Source organism: Salvelinus sp. IW2-2015, linkage group LG14 (genome assembly GCF_002910315.2).
Source record: "Salvelinus sp. IW2-2015 linkage group LG14, ASM291031v2, whole genome shotgun sequence".
Lineage (NCBI taxonomy): Eukaryota > Metazoa > Chordata > Actinopteri > Salmoniformes > Salmonidae > Salvelinus > Salvelinus sp. IW2-2015.
In genome coordinates this window covers 29,842,003-29,856,956 of record NC_036854.1, presented here as the reverse complement: position 1 = coordinate 29,856,956, position 14,954 = coordinate 29,842,003, and the positions used below count along the sequence as shown (strand labels likewise).

The window sequence follows — 14,954 nt, the reverse complement described above, 5'->3', positions numbered from 1 at the left end:
GGAGTGGTGTAAAGCTCACCGCCATTGGACTCTGGAGCAGTGGAAACTCGTTCCCTGGAGTGATGAACGGCTCTTCACCATCTGGCAGTCCGACGGACAAATCTGGGTTTGGCAGATGCCAGGAGACCGCTACCTGCCCCAATGCATAGTGCCGACTATAAAGTTTGTTGGAGGAGGAATAATGGTCTGGGGCTGTTTTTCATGGTTCGGGCCCCTTAGTTCCAGTGAAGGGAAATCTTAATGCTACCTGTGTACAATGACATTCAAGACGATTCTGTGTTTCCAACTTTGTGGCAACAGTTTCAGCATGACAATGCCCCCATGCACAAAGTGAGGTCCATACAGAAATGGTTTGTCGAGATCGGTGTGGAAGAACTTGACTGGCCTGCACAGAGCCCTGACCGCAACACCATCAAACACCTTCGGGATGAATTGGAACGCCGACTGCAAGCCAGGCCTAATCGCCTAACATCAGTGCCCGACCTCACTAATGCTCTTGTGGATGAATGGAAGCAAGTCCCCGCAGCAATGTTCCAACATCTAGTGGAAAGCCTTCCCAGAAGAGTGGAGGCTGTTATAGCAGAAAAGGGGGGACCAACTCCATATTAATGCCTATGATATTGGAATGAGATGTTCGACAAGCAGTTGTCCACATACTTTTGGTCATATAGTGTATGTCAGTACAGGCCTGAATTAGATATTAGATATCAGATTCAGGCCCTCGCCTGAAGAAAGGTAATTTTGTTGTTATGGCTCAAGCCCTGATACTGACCACTACCGTATGGGTCACCTAGTCAGTGACCATATCATTGTCATTGCAAAAACTTAAATCACACTCTTCTTGTGTCTTGTGGGTTCTTCTTGTCACGATGAAAGGGCACTATTAATGATTAAAATAGCAGGTGCCTCCTCTAGTGGTAAAACAGAGAAAGTACAATCTTTGAACGTTGTACATTGAGCAAATGTTGTGCTTAGATGATTAAAAAAGCTTACACACAGAAGAGTTGAACTGGTCTTTTAAGTTATTTCTAATACTATGAATAATGAATGAAAGCAGTCCAACCATGAAAAGTAATGTTTCCAAGACAGTGTTCTGTGTTCAGTTCCAAGAAGACACGTGAACTGCAGTTTGTGGCTTTCATGATTGAGTGAATGATTGATTTATAACAATGTAATAATAACAATGTTTTTAACTGTAGTAAGCGTAACTACAGTAACTGCTATTATTTATAATACCGCTAGAGGGTAGTGTACATCAAGGTTTATTCTACATCGCTCCTCTCGATAACAACTTCCGCGTCAACTACATTTTCACTGTTGTTGTGACTTTAGCTAGCTGTGCTTTTGGAGACATGCTTCAGAAGACCGACGTGATACTATAAATGTAGCTACATTTTGCCTTGTTATAACAGTCAGTTTGATTCATAAGGACTTGGATCACGAAATACATCTGGAAACGCAGAAAATAAAGGTAAGGCAAGCAGTGGCACTGATCTGGCTGTCATGATAAACTTTCGATGTCGCCTTGCTAGCCAGTCATACATTAGCTAGAGCATAATTACGAATTGACTTGCCAGCCAGCTCAATGTGCCACTTCAATTTCAGAACATGCACTACTACAGATAGCTAACTGTAAAGTTTACAGCTATCTAGAGTCACGTGTCATTTTGAGATAAAAGTTGAAACTTCAATGTACTTACATTTGAGCCATTTAGCAGAAGCTGTTATCCAGACAGAACTACTTATATTAGAAACGTTACCCTGGCGAGCGTTCTATCATTTGAGCTACCTTGGAGATATCCATGTTCACAGTAGACAGAGTAGCTAGACGGTAACGTTACACCCAGATACATAAGAAATGACGGTAGGCCTACCTACTGCACATCAGTCAACAATCCCGTCCCTGAGTTGACCTACTGTCATTATTTATCTCTATCCCCCCAGTGTGTGAATGATGAGTACCCAGCCTGTCCCTTTCGAGGAGGTGCGGAGGAGAGCTGAGTCCCTCCTGTCCTATTCAGGCTCTGCCCAGGCATTGAAGGCTGATGTCCAGTTCATGGCCAATGTTCCCCTGTCCCTGTCTGACAAGTTTCACCACATCACAGCACAGACCATGGTGACACAGAACATAGCAGGGCACAGCAGGGAAGAGGTGAGGTTTTATATTCTGTCCAATCCAGTTTCCCCCTAAATGTATTTTTGTCTTTACTGTACGCCTTGCACCTTCACATTTTCTTGTTAACCCCTCTGCCCCCCTGATCCCTTCTCCCCCACCTCTCCTCCCTCCATCAGGTCCTAGAGTCTTTGGGACGGCTCTTTAAAGCCTTGAGCATCCTGGAAAAGTATGGCTGTAACCTGACCAGCCCCAGCAGGCCCAGGTACTGGCGCAGCGTCAAGCACAACAACCCAGTATTCAGGGCTACCGTGGACGCCATCAAGGTAAAGGAGGGAGACAGGCCTCTCTAAACCCAATTTTTTCTCTCACCTTTATTTAACCAGGTAGGCCAGTTGAGAACAAGTTCTATTTTACAACTGCGACCTGGCCAAGATAAAGCAAAGCAGTGTGACACAAACAACAACACAGAGTTACACATGGAATAAACAAACGTACAGTCAATAACACAATAGAAAAGTCTATATACAGTGTGGGCAAATGAAGTAAGAATAGGGAGGTAAGGCAATAAATAGGCCGTAGTGGCGAAATAATTACAATTTCGCAAATAAACACTGGAGTGATAGATGTGCAGAATATGAATGTGCAAGTAAAGATACTGGGGTGCAAACGAGCAAAAAAACAAAACATTTTTAAAATAACAATATGGGGATGAGGTAGTTGGATGGGCTATTTACAGATGGGCTATGTAAGGGTGCAATGATCTGTAAGCTGCTCTGATAGCTGATGCTTAAAGTTAGTGATGGAGATATGAGTCTCCAGCTTCAGTGATTTTTGCAATTCGTTCCAGTCATTGGCAGCAGAGAACTGGAAGGAAAGGCGGCCAAAGAGGAATTGGCTTTGGGGGTGACCAGTGAAATATTCCTGCTGGAGCGCGTGCTATGGGTGGGTGCTGCTATGGTGACCAGTGAGCTGAGATAAGGCGGGGCTTTACCTAGCAAAGACTTATAGATGACCTGGAGCCAGTGGGTTTGGCGACGAATATGAAGCGAGGGCCAGCCAACGAGAGCATACAGGTCGCAGTGGTGCGTAGTATATGGGGCTTCGGTGACGAAACAGATGGCACTGTGATAGACTGCATCCAATTTTCTGAGTAGAGTGTTGGAGGCTATTTTATAAATGACATCGCCGAAGTTGAGGATCGGTAGGATGGTCAGTTTTACGAGGGTATGTTTGGCAGCATGAGTGAAGGATGCTTTGTTTTGCGAAATAGGAAGCCGATTCTAGATTTAATTTTGGATTGGAGATGCTTAATATGAGTCTGGAAGGAGAGTTTACAGTCTAACCAGACACCTAGGTATTTGTAGTTGTCCACATATTCTAAGTCAGAACCGTCCAGAGTAGTGATGCTGGACGGGCGGGGAGGTGCAGGCAGCGATCGGTTGAAGAGCATGCATTTAGTTTTACTTGCATTTAAGAGCAGTTGGAGGCCACGGAAGGAGAGTTGTAATGGCATTGAAGCTCGTCTGGAGGTTAGTTAACACAGTTCCTAAGTTCCTATCAGGAACTTACTGCCCTTTTCTTATTATTACAGGATCATTATTGACTTCCTTGTGCATAGGACAGATTAGAGTCTATTGTTTTCACTACAAATAGTCAGATTGTTCAAAAAGGGAGTGGATCAATAAGCGATGTTTAAAAAGCCACATGGGTCATAGACATAGACCTATGGCAGTGGGTACCCAGTGATTTTTAAAGCATTTGAGTTTACTTTTTCACTAATTTGAGTCAACGGTGGTTTATTCTACTGTCTGCTATCTTTTCTACAGGGTGGCAGGTCAGTCCTGTTTCTCTACGGTTACACCAATCAGCAGCCAGATGGCCTCAGCTTCCCCGATGATGTCACAGATCCAGACGTTGGGAAGGTTGCTGCAGTGACCATTGAGGTCATGACCCTGCGCATGGAACTGGACATGCTTATCAAGGTGAACGTTCATATGAGAGTCTAAGAGTGTTATTATCTAATTAAAATATTTAAATTGTTCTAACTCTCAATTTGAGGATAACCATAAAGATGAGTTTCCATGTTTGATCTCTTGCTAACTCTTATGTGTTACTGTGTTGTTGTTGTCTGTCAGGGTACACATGCTCACCCAGAAATCTACAGCAATATAATCCCATCCCTTAGTCTACCGAAGACAAACCAGGTCTGTGAAACAACGTACAGTCGAGTGGTTAATCGGTTTGTCTGTTTCTACTTCTACCTTTTTCTGTGATACTGTTGTAATTAGGGCTATTCTGCTCTCTTTAGGAGAAACCAGAGCTGATGTCTGATGCGGTGGTCATCCCACCAGGAGAGGAGCATGGGGACAGGGGGAAAGACCTTCAGCCGCTATCTCCTCCACCCAAACCTGCTGCTAGTCCTGGACTAAGACACGCCCCCACCACTCCCACAGGTGAGACAGACAGCCACTCCCTGTACGAGTCTACCTGTCTGTCACCTGGTAACCTGTCCACTTCTAACCCCACTGGCATATGTCATCTGCCTGTCTGTTTTACTGTCATTGGATGTCAAACTTATTGCGTATTGTTTATTGCTCCTCTCTCCCTCTCTCTCTCTCTCTCTTTCAGATGGGGGGTGTAATCTGTGCGGTGCCACTCCCTCTCTCCTCTGCCCACCCTGTGGTTCTCTTCCTTTCTGTCAGTCATGTGACCTCATCTACCACCGCCACCCGTCCAGAGCCAATCACAGGAGAGATAGAATACAGGGTAAGATATGGGTCATTGCTTTGACGATTTCAGCTCAAATCTCACTTTTAATCCAATATTCTTTTGAATATTCTTACCCATTAATATGTAAACTAACACTTATCATCTTTAACCCCCCCCGTAGATACCTGTACCATCTGTGGTATGTCCCAAGTCTACGCCTCTTGCTCTACCTGTTCTCAGAGGCTGTGTCTGGAATGTGACAGACTGTACCATTCTCACCCTGACCGCGAGGGTCACAACAGGACACTGGTTACCCCCGCCAAACTAACAAGAGCTTTTAGGTTAGAAATGAGGATGTGTTATAATCGACTCTACACACACATGCACACATACGCACACAAACCTGATCACTCACTTCTTCCACCATATGTCCACCAGATGCGTTTTGCCCTATGTTGTTTTTGTCAGATGTCTAGACCGCATCTTCCATACTTGATGCACATCCGCTTCGCAAGGCTGCAGTATGATTTGCAGCATGGAGAAGATCATTTTTGACCTGTTTGACCAAAGCTAATAATTAAAACAGATGAAAGTTATTCTCATATGGACCTACTGGTTTCATCGGCTGCACACAAGGCCGCATTACAGGAATTCATCTAGTTTGTTTCTAACCTTCTGGCACATTCATCTAGTTTGTTTCTAACCTTCTGGCACATTCATCTAGTTTTTTTCTAACCTTCTGGCACATTCATCTAGTTTGTTTCTAACCTTCTGGCACATTCATCTTGAGCAAGATCACTAAACTGAACTGGTTGTTCCCATATAGAGTAGGCTACTGATTTCAAATCACTAGTTTGTCCTGCATGATGGCACGCTAAATTACGCACAGAACAGTTATGTGGATATTCATTTTGCACGCCATTCTGTTGGCTGGTTTCCTGAAAACTATCCAACAGGGCGCACTGCCTTTTATGAACCTCCGTTTGTACCAGCGCACTGTTTTGCTACGCACAAGTTGAAAATATTGAACTCATGTGGTACACAGGACGCACCTAGCGCAGCATCCCAAACTAGCTAGCATCCCAACCTAGCGCAGCATCCCAACCTAGCGCAGCATCCCAACCTAGTGCAGCATCCCAACCTAGCTAGCATCCCAACCTAGCGCAGTATCCCAACCTAGCGGCAGCACCCAACCTTGTGCAGCCATCCCAACCTAGCTAGCATCCCAACCTAGCGCAGCATCCCAACCTAGCGACAGCCATCCCAACCTAGCGCAGCATCCCAACCTAGTGCAGCATCCCAACCTAGCTAGCATCCCAACCTAGCGCAGCATCCCAAACCTAGCGCAGCATCCCAACCTAGCGCAGCTATCCAACCTAGTGCAGCATCCCAACCTAGCTAGCATCATAACCTAGCGCAGCATCCCAACCTAGCGCAGCATCCCAACCTAGCTAGCATACCAACCTAGCGCAGCATCCCAACCTAGCGGCAGCATCCAACCTAGGGCAGCATCCAACCTAGCTAGCATCCCAACCTAGCGCAGCATCCCAACTAGCTAGCATCCCAACCTAGGCCGCCAGCCCCATCCCCAACCTAGTGCAGCATCCCAACCTAGTGCAGCATCCCAACCTAGCACAGCATCCCAACCTAGGCGCATCCCAATAGTGCAGCATCCCACCTAGTGCAGCATCCCACCTAGTGCAGCTCCAACTGCGCAGCATCCCAACCGAGCGCAGCATCCCAACCTAGTGCAGCATCCCAACCTAGCTAGCATCCCAACCTAGTGCCAGCATCCCAACCTAGCGCAGCACCCAACCAAGCGCAGCATCCCAACCTAGCTAGCATCCCAACCTAGTGCTGCGGACTGCTCCACTGACGCTGAATGACTTCCAGCGGAAACGTAAAGAGTTTGAGGCGTCTGCTGGACACAAAGCTTTCCTCTCACTCGCGTTTCTTCTCTTTTCTAGCTTCTCTCTTTCCTCTCACTCTGTTTCTTTCTTTCTCTAGCCTCTCTTTCCTCTCCTCTGTGTTCTTCTCTTCTAGCCTCTCTCTTTCCTCTCACTCGTGTGTCTTCTCTTTTCTAGCCTCTCTTTCCTCTCATCAGTGTGTCTTCTCTTTTCTAGCCTCTCTTCCTTCTCACTCGTGTGTCTTCTCCTTTCTAGCTTCTCTCTTTCCTCTCACTCTGTTTCTTCTCTTTTCTAGCCTCTCTTTCCTCTCACTCGTGTTTCTTCTCTTTTCTAGCTTCTCTCTTTCCTCTCACTCGTGTGTCTTCTCTTTTCTAGCCTCTCTTTCCTCTCACTTGTGTTTCTTCTCTTTTCTAGCCTCTCTCTTTCCTCATGGGAGTGTGCTCAGTGCACTACAGTCAACGAGGTGAAAGCCGTGCTGTGTGTGACCTGTGAACGACCCCGTCTGGCCATCGCTTCCCTTATAGATCAGGAGGACCCGGGGCAGCCGCCACCCAACCCAGGTCACATTCATATACACGTCTCAACTGTTGAGTAGTTTTCATGTGACGTTCATTTGAACAACACATCAGTCACCTGTCCTGTCCTGTTTGAGGTGTTCACGTCACCTGTGCCTCTATATCAGTGATAATAATGACACATTACCAGAAGCTAAGATCAATACCAGGCTGTCTGTTTATCTACCCTCTCTGACCTCTTTCATAGAGTGGCAGTGTAAGAGCTGTACGGTGGTGAACCAAGGCAGCAGTATACTGTGTGAGGTGTGTGAGCGCCCCCGTCTGGCCACCCGTCCCTCTATCACGCCAGTACTCAACAGTACTCCAGTACTCCCCATGCCAGGACCCACGGCAGACAAGGAAACAGAGGTTACACACCCCCCCGGTGTTTTAAATACTCTCTAGAGTTGGAATGCTCTGTGAGATCTAATCATTCAAGCGTATCTTTTTGGTTTTAATCTTTCACAATCTGTCCCTGTCCCTGCCTCTCTCCCATGCTGTCTCTCTCTCTCTGTAGTGGATGTGTCAGTTCTGCACCTATGTGAACTCTCCTCCTGCAGTGGTTTGTGAGGTGTGCAACCTGCCGTGCAAAGATCCTGCAGTCACCAGTCCCAAGTCCCTCCTCCTGCAGTCTCCAGTCAAAGACTTTGTCCCGCTTCCTGTGACGCCCCAGGTCCCTCCCGAGATCTCTTCCAGGGTAAACATCGACATTAAGAGACAGAACCTGATGAGGGATGAAGGCCTGAAGCTTGTCCATCAAATACGAGTAGGTGGCTTTTGAACTGACTCTAAATGTGAATTAAAACCACATTAACTGGTATTATTCTAACTTCTAAATTGATGTTCTTCCTCAGAAGGGAGAGAAGAAGGGAGTGGGCCCTGAGGAGGTGTACGCAGCCCTCTGTGTTTCCAGGGGTAGCAACGTCAACCCCTGTGATTGGCTGAAATCAGAGCTGCCTCACCTACTGGATGAGATCTGTGCCATGGCAGCTTCGGCAGCTTTGCAGAACTTGAAAGCAAGGGTTTCTGGGCCGCAGGATAACACAGAGAGGGATAGGGGGTCGACAGAGCAACAGAGTCCCAGTGTGCTGCTGGGTGAGGGAGTGCAGCTGTCCAGGGTTGAGGCCAAGCATGCATGGCTGGCAGCAGGGGGTGACACTGAGAGAGCAGTCCGTCAGCTGCTCAGAGACAGACAGGCCAAGGTGAGAACCAGACCTTTCACCTGACCCTAATGGTCACTCAAAACTGATATGGCTAATCACTTTAGATATCCACTCAAATAACCAAGCGTTCACTAGACCCATCTGGGACCTTGTGGTTAGATTGTCAGCCCTGAGGTTGGAAGGTTGGGAGTTTGATCCCAGGCCGAGTCATACCAAAGACTAAAAATGGGACCTGAGGTGACTCTGCTTGACACAGATAGTCTTGTGCTCCTTTGAGCTATTCCAACTCGTGCAAGGCTACTTACTGAGCTAGTCTGTGTCACAATTAAGCCTATATGCAAAGTATACTGCAGTTAAAAAATTTTGTCAGGTAGCAGACGCTCTTATCCAAAGCGACTTAGAGGAGCAATTAGGTTTAAATGCCTTGCTCATGGGCACATCAGCAAATGTTTAATCTAGTTGGCTCAGGGATTCAAATCAGCGACCATTCAGTTAATGGCCCAGCGCTCTTAACCGCTAGGCTACCTGCACCAAATCAACGTTTATTTGTCACGTGCACAGGATACAGCAGGTGTAAACGTCCAGTGAAATGCTTACTTGCAAGCTCCTCAACAATGCAGTAATACTAAGAGATATAAAAGAGCTGTTTCCACTCTGATTGGGTCTGGTCTGTCTCTGCTGTGTAGATGCGGGAGCTGCGTTCTCTGGGCTTCCGGGAGGCATCGCAGTGTGAGGAGGCTCTACGTCTGAGTGGAGGAGAGGTGCGGGGGGCTCTGTCCCTGCTGCAGCGGCCCCTCCTGGAGCCCTTCCACCAGCGCATCTGGAGCGACCAGCCAGAGGCCCCCATTGATGCCAAGAACCCTGACAAGCAGGTACTGCAGAGAGTGTGTGTCTGAGAGAGACAGAGAGAGAGCATGCACAAGTCAACTAAACTGCATTTTTCAAGGCCATAGATAACACAAATAATCTGATTGTTGTTCATCATCATCATTACCCTCCATTGTCCTCTCAGAGGATGTGCAGGCGCCTGCTGGCGTTGTACGAGCTGCCCAGCTGGGGGCGCTGTGAGCTGGCCCTGTCTCTACTCCAGGAGCCTGATGCCCAGTACTCCCTGGAGGATGTCATCCAGGCCGTCAGAGAGTCCCAGGACAGGGAGTTCCTCCGCCGCCTCCTCAACAACGAGTGCCCCTGCTGCCTCAGCATCTTCCCCCACAGCAAGGTGGGCTGCTGGGAGTTTGGTTGAGTTTGTGTGGAATGGTGTAGCTACATTGCACTGCATGTTGTTTTGTCATTCTTTAGTACAATTGACCGACTGTAACTTTCACTTTGGTGCCCTCCTCTCTCAGATATGGTGCTTAATTTCCTATAAACTGTTAATACCGGTATGTGGGTTATTGGATTAATGCTATATATTCTCTGTACATCTCAGATGCAGTCCCTGACCTCGTGTCAGTGCTCGGTGTGCCACGAGTGTTTCACACAGCACTTCACCATCGCTGTGAGAGACAAACACATCAGAGACATGGTGTGTCCTGTGTGTGCAGGACCAGACATCAACGACCCTGAGCACCTGGACAGCTACTTCTTCACTCTGGACATTCAGGTGAGAAGATGAAGAAGAATCAACTTTATTTGGAATGGAAGATATGGAGATAGAAGTGAGAGATCCAGTTAGCAGTTACCTGTTTTCTTTTTTCAGAAATTCCAATTTGAGCATTTTTGGAAAACGTCTACAATTTTGCATCCCTTGGAGGGCTATAGGTAGATTGAAATGGGACGATCATGAGCTGCTGCTGGTTGTGTTTCATGTTTATAACATTGTTATTGATGCCGTGTGTTTAGCTGAGAGACTGTCTGGATCGTGAGGTGTACGAGCTCTTCCACAAGAAGCTGATGGAACATGCTCTGATGAAGGATCCCATGTTCCTGTGGTGTTGTCACGTGAGTGGGTTTCTAACCAGCTCCATCACATCAACAGTTACGTCTCTACTGTATTTCCCTTTTCATTCAGGGAAAGGGGGGATACCTAGTCAGTTGTCCAGCTGAATGTATTCAACTGAAATGTGTCTTCCGCATCAGAGAGTTGCGGGGGGCTGCCTTAATCGACATCCATGTTTTCGGCGCTCAGGGGAACAGGCTACCTGCCGCCACTCTCACCACTCTCTCCTCCCTCCTTCTTCCCTTCTCAGTGCACCTTTGGGTTTATCTATGATGGAAACCAATTCAAAGTCACCTGCCCCACGTGTATGAAGAGCTTTTGTAACCAATGCAAAAAGCCTGTAAGTACAAAAGATACCTGTTGTTACCTTGCCTGCCATGTATTGTGTAATTTCATAGCCACGTGTATGTGGGACCCAAATAATGATGCCTGTCTCTCTTTCTCTCTCTCTATCTCTCCCTCTATTTCCCTCCATCTCTCTCCCTCTCTCTCTCGCTCTCCGTCTATCTCGCTCTCCCTATATCGCTCTCACTCTCTTTATCTCTCCCTCTCTCTATCGCGCCCTCTCTCCCTCCCTCTATCTCTCGCTCCCTCTCTATCTATCTCTCTCTCCCTCCCTCTATCTATCTCTCCCTCCCTCCCTCTCTCTCGCTATCTCTCCCTCCCTCACTCTCTCTCCCTCCCTCTCTCCCTCTCTCTCTCTCTCTGTCAGTGGGAAGCTCAGCACCAGGATGTATCCTGTGAGCAGTTCCAGTTGTGGAAGAGAGAGAACGACCCCGACTACCAGAGACAGGGACTGGCCGGGTTCCTGCGGGACAACGGCATCAGTGAGTCAGTCAGCCTAGACATTCTGCAGTTATTGGCCCATATTCACAAAGAGTATGATTGCTGATATACGATCAGATTTCCTTTTGTAGTTAATGATAAATACGATTATCTGGACAGATAGGGCCTGGTCCTAGATCAGCACTTCTACTTTGAGACTCTTGACTCCTGGCACACAATGCCATCTCATCACCATCATCATAATTGTTATAACACGATGATGTGGCCCTTCTCATCTCTCTACGTAGCCTGTCCTCACTGCAGGTTCCAGTATGCCTTGACCAAAGGGGGCTGCATGCACTTCAGCTGCACCCAATGCAGATACCAGTTCTGCAGCGGCTGCAACAATCCCTTCCACACTGTAAGTCACATAAAAGGGACTGCATGGAGTACCATATTTGTCACTAAATGGATTCAGTCAGAGAGAAGGATCTCCCTTTCCCCCAGGGCTTTCTTATCATACATTCACAGTCTCATGTCTGTTTCCTTTTTCGCTTTCCCTTCTTCACCCATTTCCCTCCCTCCCCCTCCCTCCCTCCCTCCCTCTCTCTCAGACGGCTTGTAAAACAGTCCAGTGTAAGATCACAGGTCTCCATGCTCATCACCCACGAGACTGTCTCTTCTACCTCAGGGACTGGGAGCCTGCCAGACTACAGGCCCTGCTGCAGGTACAGAGACGAGGGATGTTCTGGGAACGTTACAGGGGGGAATGTCCTGGGAATGTTCTGGGAACGTTACAGAGGGAATGTTCTGGGAACGTTACAGAAGGAATGTTCTGGGAACGTTACAGAGGGAATGTTCTGGGAACGTTACAGAGGGAATGTTTTGGGAACGTTACAGAGATAATGTTCTGGGAATGTTATTGAGAATGTTCAGGGAATATTACAGGGGGAATGTTTTGGGAATGTTCTGGTAACGTTAAATGGTTGTCATTTCAATGTTGTGTTTCTGAGCTGAGTTGTTTGTATTTTGTCCACAGAGGAATGCTGTTGAGTTCAACACAGACCCCCCTAATGGGACACAGACTGGTGAGAGTGACCTCTTGTTTATCCTCTCTTAGATCCCAGATCTGTGAGAACTTGACACTATTTTTTTTTCTCTTTCTGCCCACACTTGAATTTTTTCTTTCTGTCTGACTCCTTTCTGTGTGACTCAGACGCGTGCGGAGTGATGGAGCAGAAGGACGAGGGGGGTCAGCAGATTGACTCACCCTGTGGAGTCCAAACTCAGCCAGTACAAGCTGGACTCTGCAAGTGAGTCACACACACACATAGTTGAAAATACCTTATTGTTTGTTTGTTTGTGCACTACACACACACGCACACACACACGCACACACAATTGTATTGTATTTAATTGTTGAGGAGAGTGGGGTAAATTGAGAATTTTTTTACATTCAGGTGGTTCAAGGGAAATACAGTATTCTTTCTAATAAAGATATCTACATATATTTCAGGATGTTGTGTATCCCTGGAAATAATCAGAATTGTCCAAAAAAGCCTCCCGAGTGGCGCAGCGGTCTAAGGCACTGCAGTGCTAGCTGCGTCACTACAGATCCTGGTTCGATCCCAGGCTGTGTTGCAACCGGCTGCGACCGGGAGACCCATGAGACGGCGCACAATTGGCCCAGTGACGTCCAGGTTTGGCTGGCTAGGTTGTCCTTGTCCCATTGCACTCTATCGACTCCTGTGGCGGACCGGGCACAATGCACGCTGACACGGTCGTCAGGTGTACAGTGTTTCCTCTGACACATTGGTGCGGCTGGCTTCCGGGTTAAGCGAGCATTGTGTCAAGAAGCAGTGCGGCTTGGCGGAGTCGTGTTTCGGAGGACGCGCGGCTCTCGACCTTCGCCTCTCCCAAGTCCGTACGGGAGTTGCAGCAATGGGACAAGACTAACTACCAATTGGGGAGAAAAAGGGGTAAAAAAAATAAAAATGATTTGTACAAAAAAAAGTGGCCTCTTGGCACAACTTACGTAAGTTGAGCTGCGGAACAGGGTAAGTTAAGTCGCCAACAAATTTCTGTACTGAATGAAATATTACCACTACCTTTTTAAAACCATGCCTATCTTCATTTCCCAAACACAATTCGAACCCAATCACAATCGCTTTTTTGTCTTTTAATCATTTGAATCATCTTTTAACACAGGTTTAACACCTAACAAACACTTTGCCTTGCATTATTCCTTGGAAGAAAAAGTCAACTTGCCATTGGTTCAACCATTGGCTCAACTTACCCAGTGGCAAACATTTTGACTATATAATCCCACACAGCTACAAGGATGCATTTTCATGCTAGGTTGAGGACCCAATATTGAAGCTCATAGAGACGCAACTGATGTATAGAACAATCTTAAAATGATCTACTTTGGTTTAGATACAAGCATCATGAAACCTCTAACACAATACATTCATTTGACTTGGTGAAAATACGCTTTTTGGACCTAACTTGCGTTCCACTTTTTCCATGTGATTTCTTCCTTCACAGACTCCATGAAATGATGACCTCTTCCTAAATAGTTGGCCAAATTATATATTTTGTGTATGGTTTCTTAGAAACAAGGGTGGCTCAACTTACCCCACTCTGCCCTATTGACGATATGTCATGAAAAATGAATGATATTTATGCAGTAAGGCCTGAGGAGGTGTGGTAAATGGCCAATATACCACGACTAATAGCCCTTAGCCGTATCTCAGGGGTTCGTGCTATTATAAACTGGTTACCAATGTAATTGGAGCAGTAAAAAGTAATGTTTTGTCATACCAGTGGTATACGGTCTGATATATCACGGCTGTCAGCCAAACAGCTTTCAGGGCTCGAACCACCCAGTTTATAATCAATTTTAAACCACTTTTTCTGGCTGTTAGGCTGTTCTCACTCTGTCTATCTCTGTGTGTGCCATTGTAGTAAACACTACAGAGAGTATCTGGTTAGTCTCATCAACGGACACACCCTGGACCCCGCTATTCTCTACGACCAACAAGAGGTGACAGTTGCCTGCAAGAGGTACCAGGTGGAGGAGCAACAAGGGGAGGGGGAGGATGACAGGGTGTACAAGGCTCGACTGCTGAAGGTCAGTCATCACTCAGTTAGGCTTGTGTCCTCACTGGAAGTTTGCACTAAATCGTTTCTATGTTAATTTTGATGTAGTGTTTTTGTTGTGGTTCAGAGTGTGTGAAAGTGTCATTTACTCTTTCTTTACAGAAACTGATGGAAGTACCACTTGGAGAAAAGGTTCCTCGGATGAGATGAAAATTGATTTTAAAGATTTTATTATCCATTTTAAGGAAAGTACAGGTATCCTATTTGCAAACAGCATCGGGTTTCAAACCTCCCACCACATAGCATTACCAACCTAGCTGTTATATTACATCTCATTGAAGTTTAACATGCTTTGTTTGTTATATGGTTCATTAGATTTCTGAAATAATTTTGTTCACAATTACACATCTACAGGTAGTATCTCAATTTCCTCTCTGTACAAGGATAAAGCTGCAAAGGAAGACTTACAAGAAATACATGATCTCTCTTTCTGGTTTATTTTGATTAAATATATGAGTTTAAAATACAGAACTCATAAGGGGAAGGTGTCTGTCATCTTCAAAATGGCAGTCAATATTGTGAGATCAATAGCACATACTATACAGAGTGTAACATTAAGGTATGCCATGCAATAAAGTATTTTATTGATTTAAAAATGACATTTGTGACCGGTCTCAATTTAGTCTCATCAGTTGCAAG

General features: G+C 46.3%; 1 protein-coding gene and 1 long non-coding RNA gene across 5 annotated transcripts; one reads left to right on the top strand and one right to left on the bottom strand.

Annotated features, from left to right (window-relative positions):
- The first annotated feature begins 1,288 nt into the window (after window positions 1-1,288).
- LOC111972806 (E3 ubiquitin-protein ligase RNF31) lies at window positions 1,289-14,914 on the top strand. Its single transcript, XM_023999890.1, has 24 exons — window positions 1,289-1,471; window positions 1,945-2,152; window positions 2,293-2,439; window positions 3,943-4,098; window positions 4,252-4,320; window positions 4,425-4,569; window positions 4,745-4,882; window positions 5,007-5,166; window positions 7,147-7,292; window positions 7,495-7,655; window positions 7,804-8,052; window positions 8,141-8,488; window positions 9,136-9,321; window positions 9,462-9,668; window positions 9,879-10,052; window positions 10,292-10,390; window positions 10,639-10,728; window positions 11,101-11,215; window positions 11,462-11,574; window positions 11,768-11,881; window positions 12,193-12,241; window positions 12,370-12,466; window positions 14,121-14,286; window positions 14,418-14,914. The coding sequence occupies exons 2-24, from the start codon at window positions 1,952-1,954 to the stop codon at window positions 14,463-14,465; spliced, it is 3,378 nt and encodes a 1,125-aa protein (XP_023855658.1). The 5' UTR covers window positions 1,289-1,471; window positions 1,945-1,951; the 3' UTR covers window positions 14,466-14,914.
- Window positions 5,442-6,709, bottom strand: LOC139028678 (uncharacterized). Of its 4 annotated transcripts, XR_011480903.1 has the most exons (6): window positions 6,642-6,686; window positions 6,553-6,605; window positions 6,419-6,472; window positions 6,255-6,307; window positions 6,039-6,146; window positions 5,442-6,001 (listed from the first exon to the last, which is right to left on the bottom strand). It is a non-coding gene; the product is annotated as an uncharacterized lncRNA (long non-coding RNA). The 4 variants fall into 4 exon arrangements; XR_011480904.1 differs by lacking the exon at window positions 6,553-6,605 and having other exon boundaries at window positions 6,642-6,709; XR_011480905.1 differs by lacking the exon at window positions 6,642-6,686 and having other exon boundaries at window positions 6,571-6,612.
- Window positions 14,915-14,954: the final 40 nt, after the last annotated feature.

What these genes read in the sequence shown, in the direction of transcription:
- LOC111972806 (XM_023999890.1), top strand. Translation starts at nt 1,952, where the DNA reads ATGATGAGTACCCAGCCTGTCCCTTTCGAGGAGGTGCGGAGGAGAGCT. An exon ending in AACTGGACATGCTTATCAAG is followed by an intron (nt 4,099 to 4,251) that starts GTGAACGTTCAT and finishes GTTGTCTGTCAG; the next exon opens with GGTACACATGCTCACCCAGA. An exon ending in CGGCAGACAAGGAAACAGAG is followed by an intron (nt 7,656 to 7,803) that starts GTTACACACCCC and finishes CTCTCTCTGTAG; the next exon opens with TGGATGTGTCAGTTCTGCAC.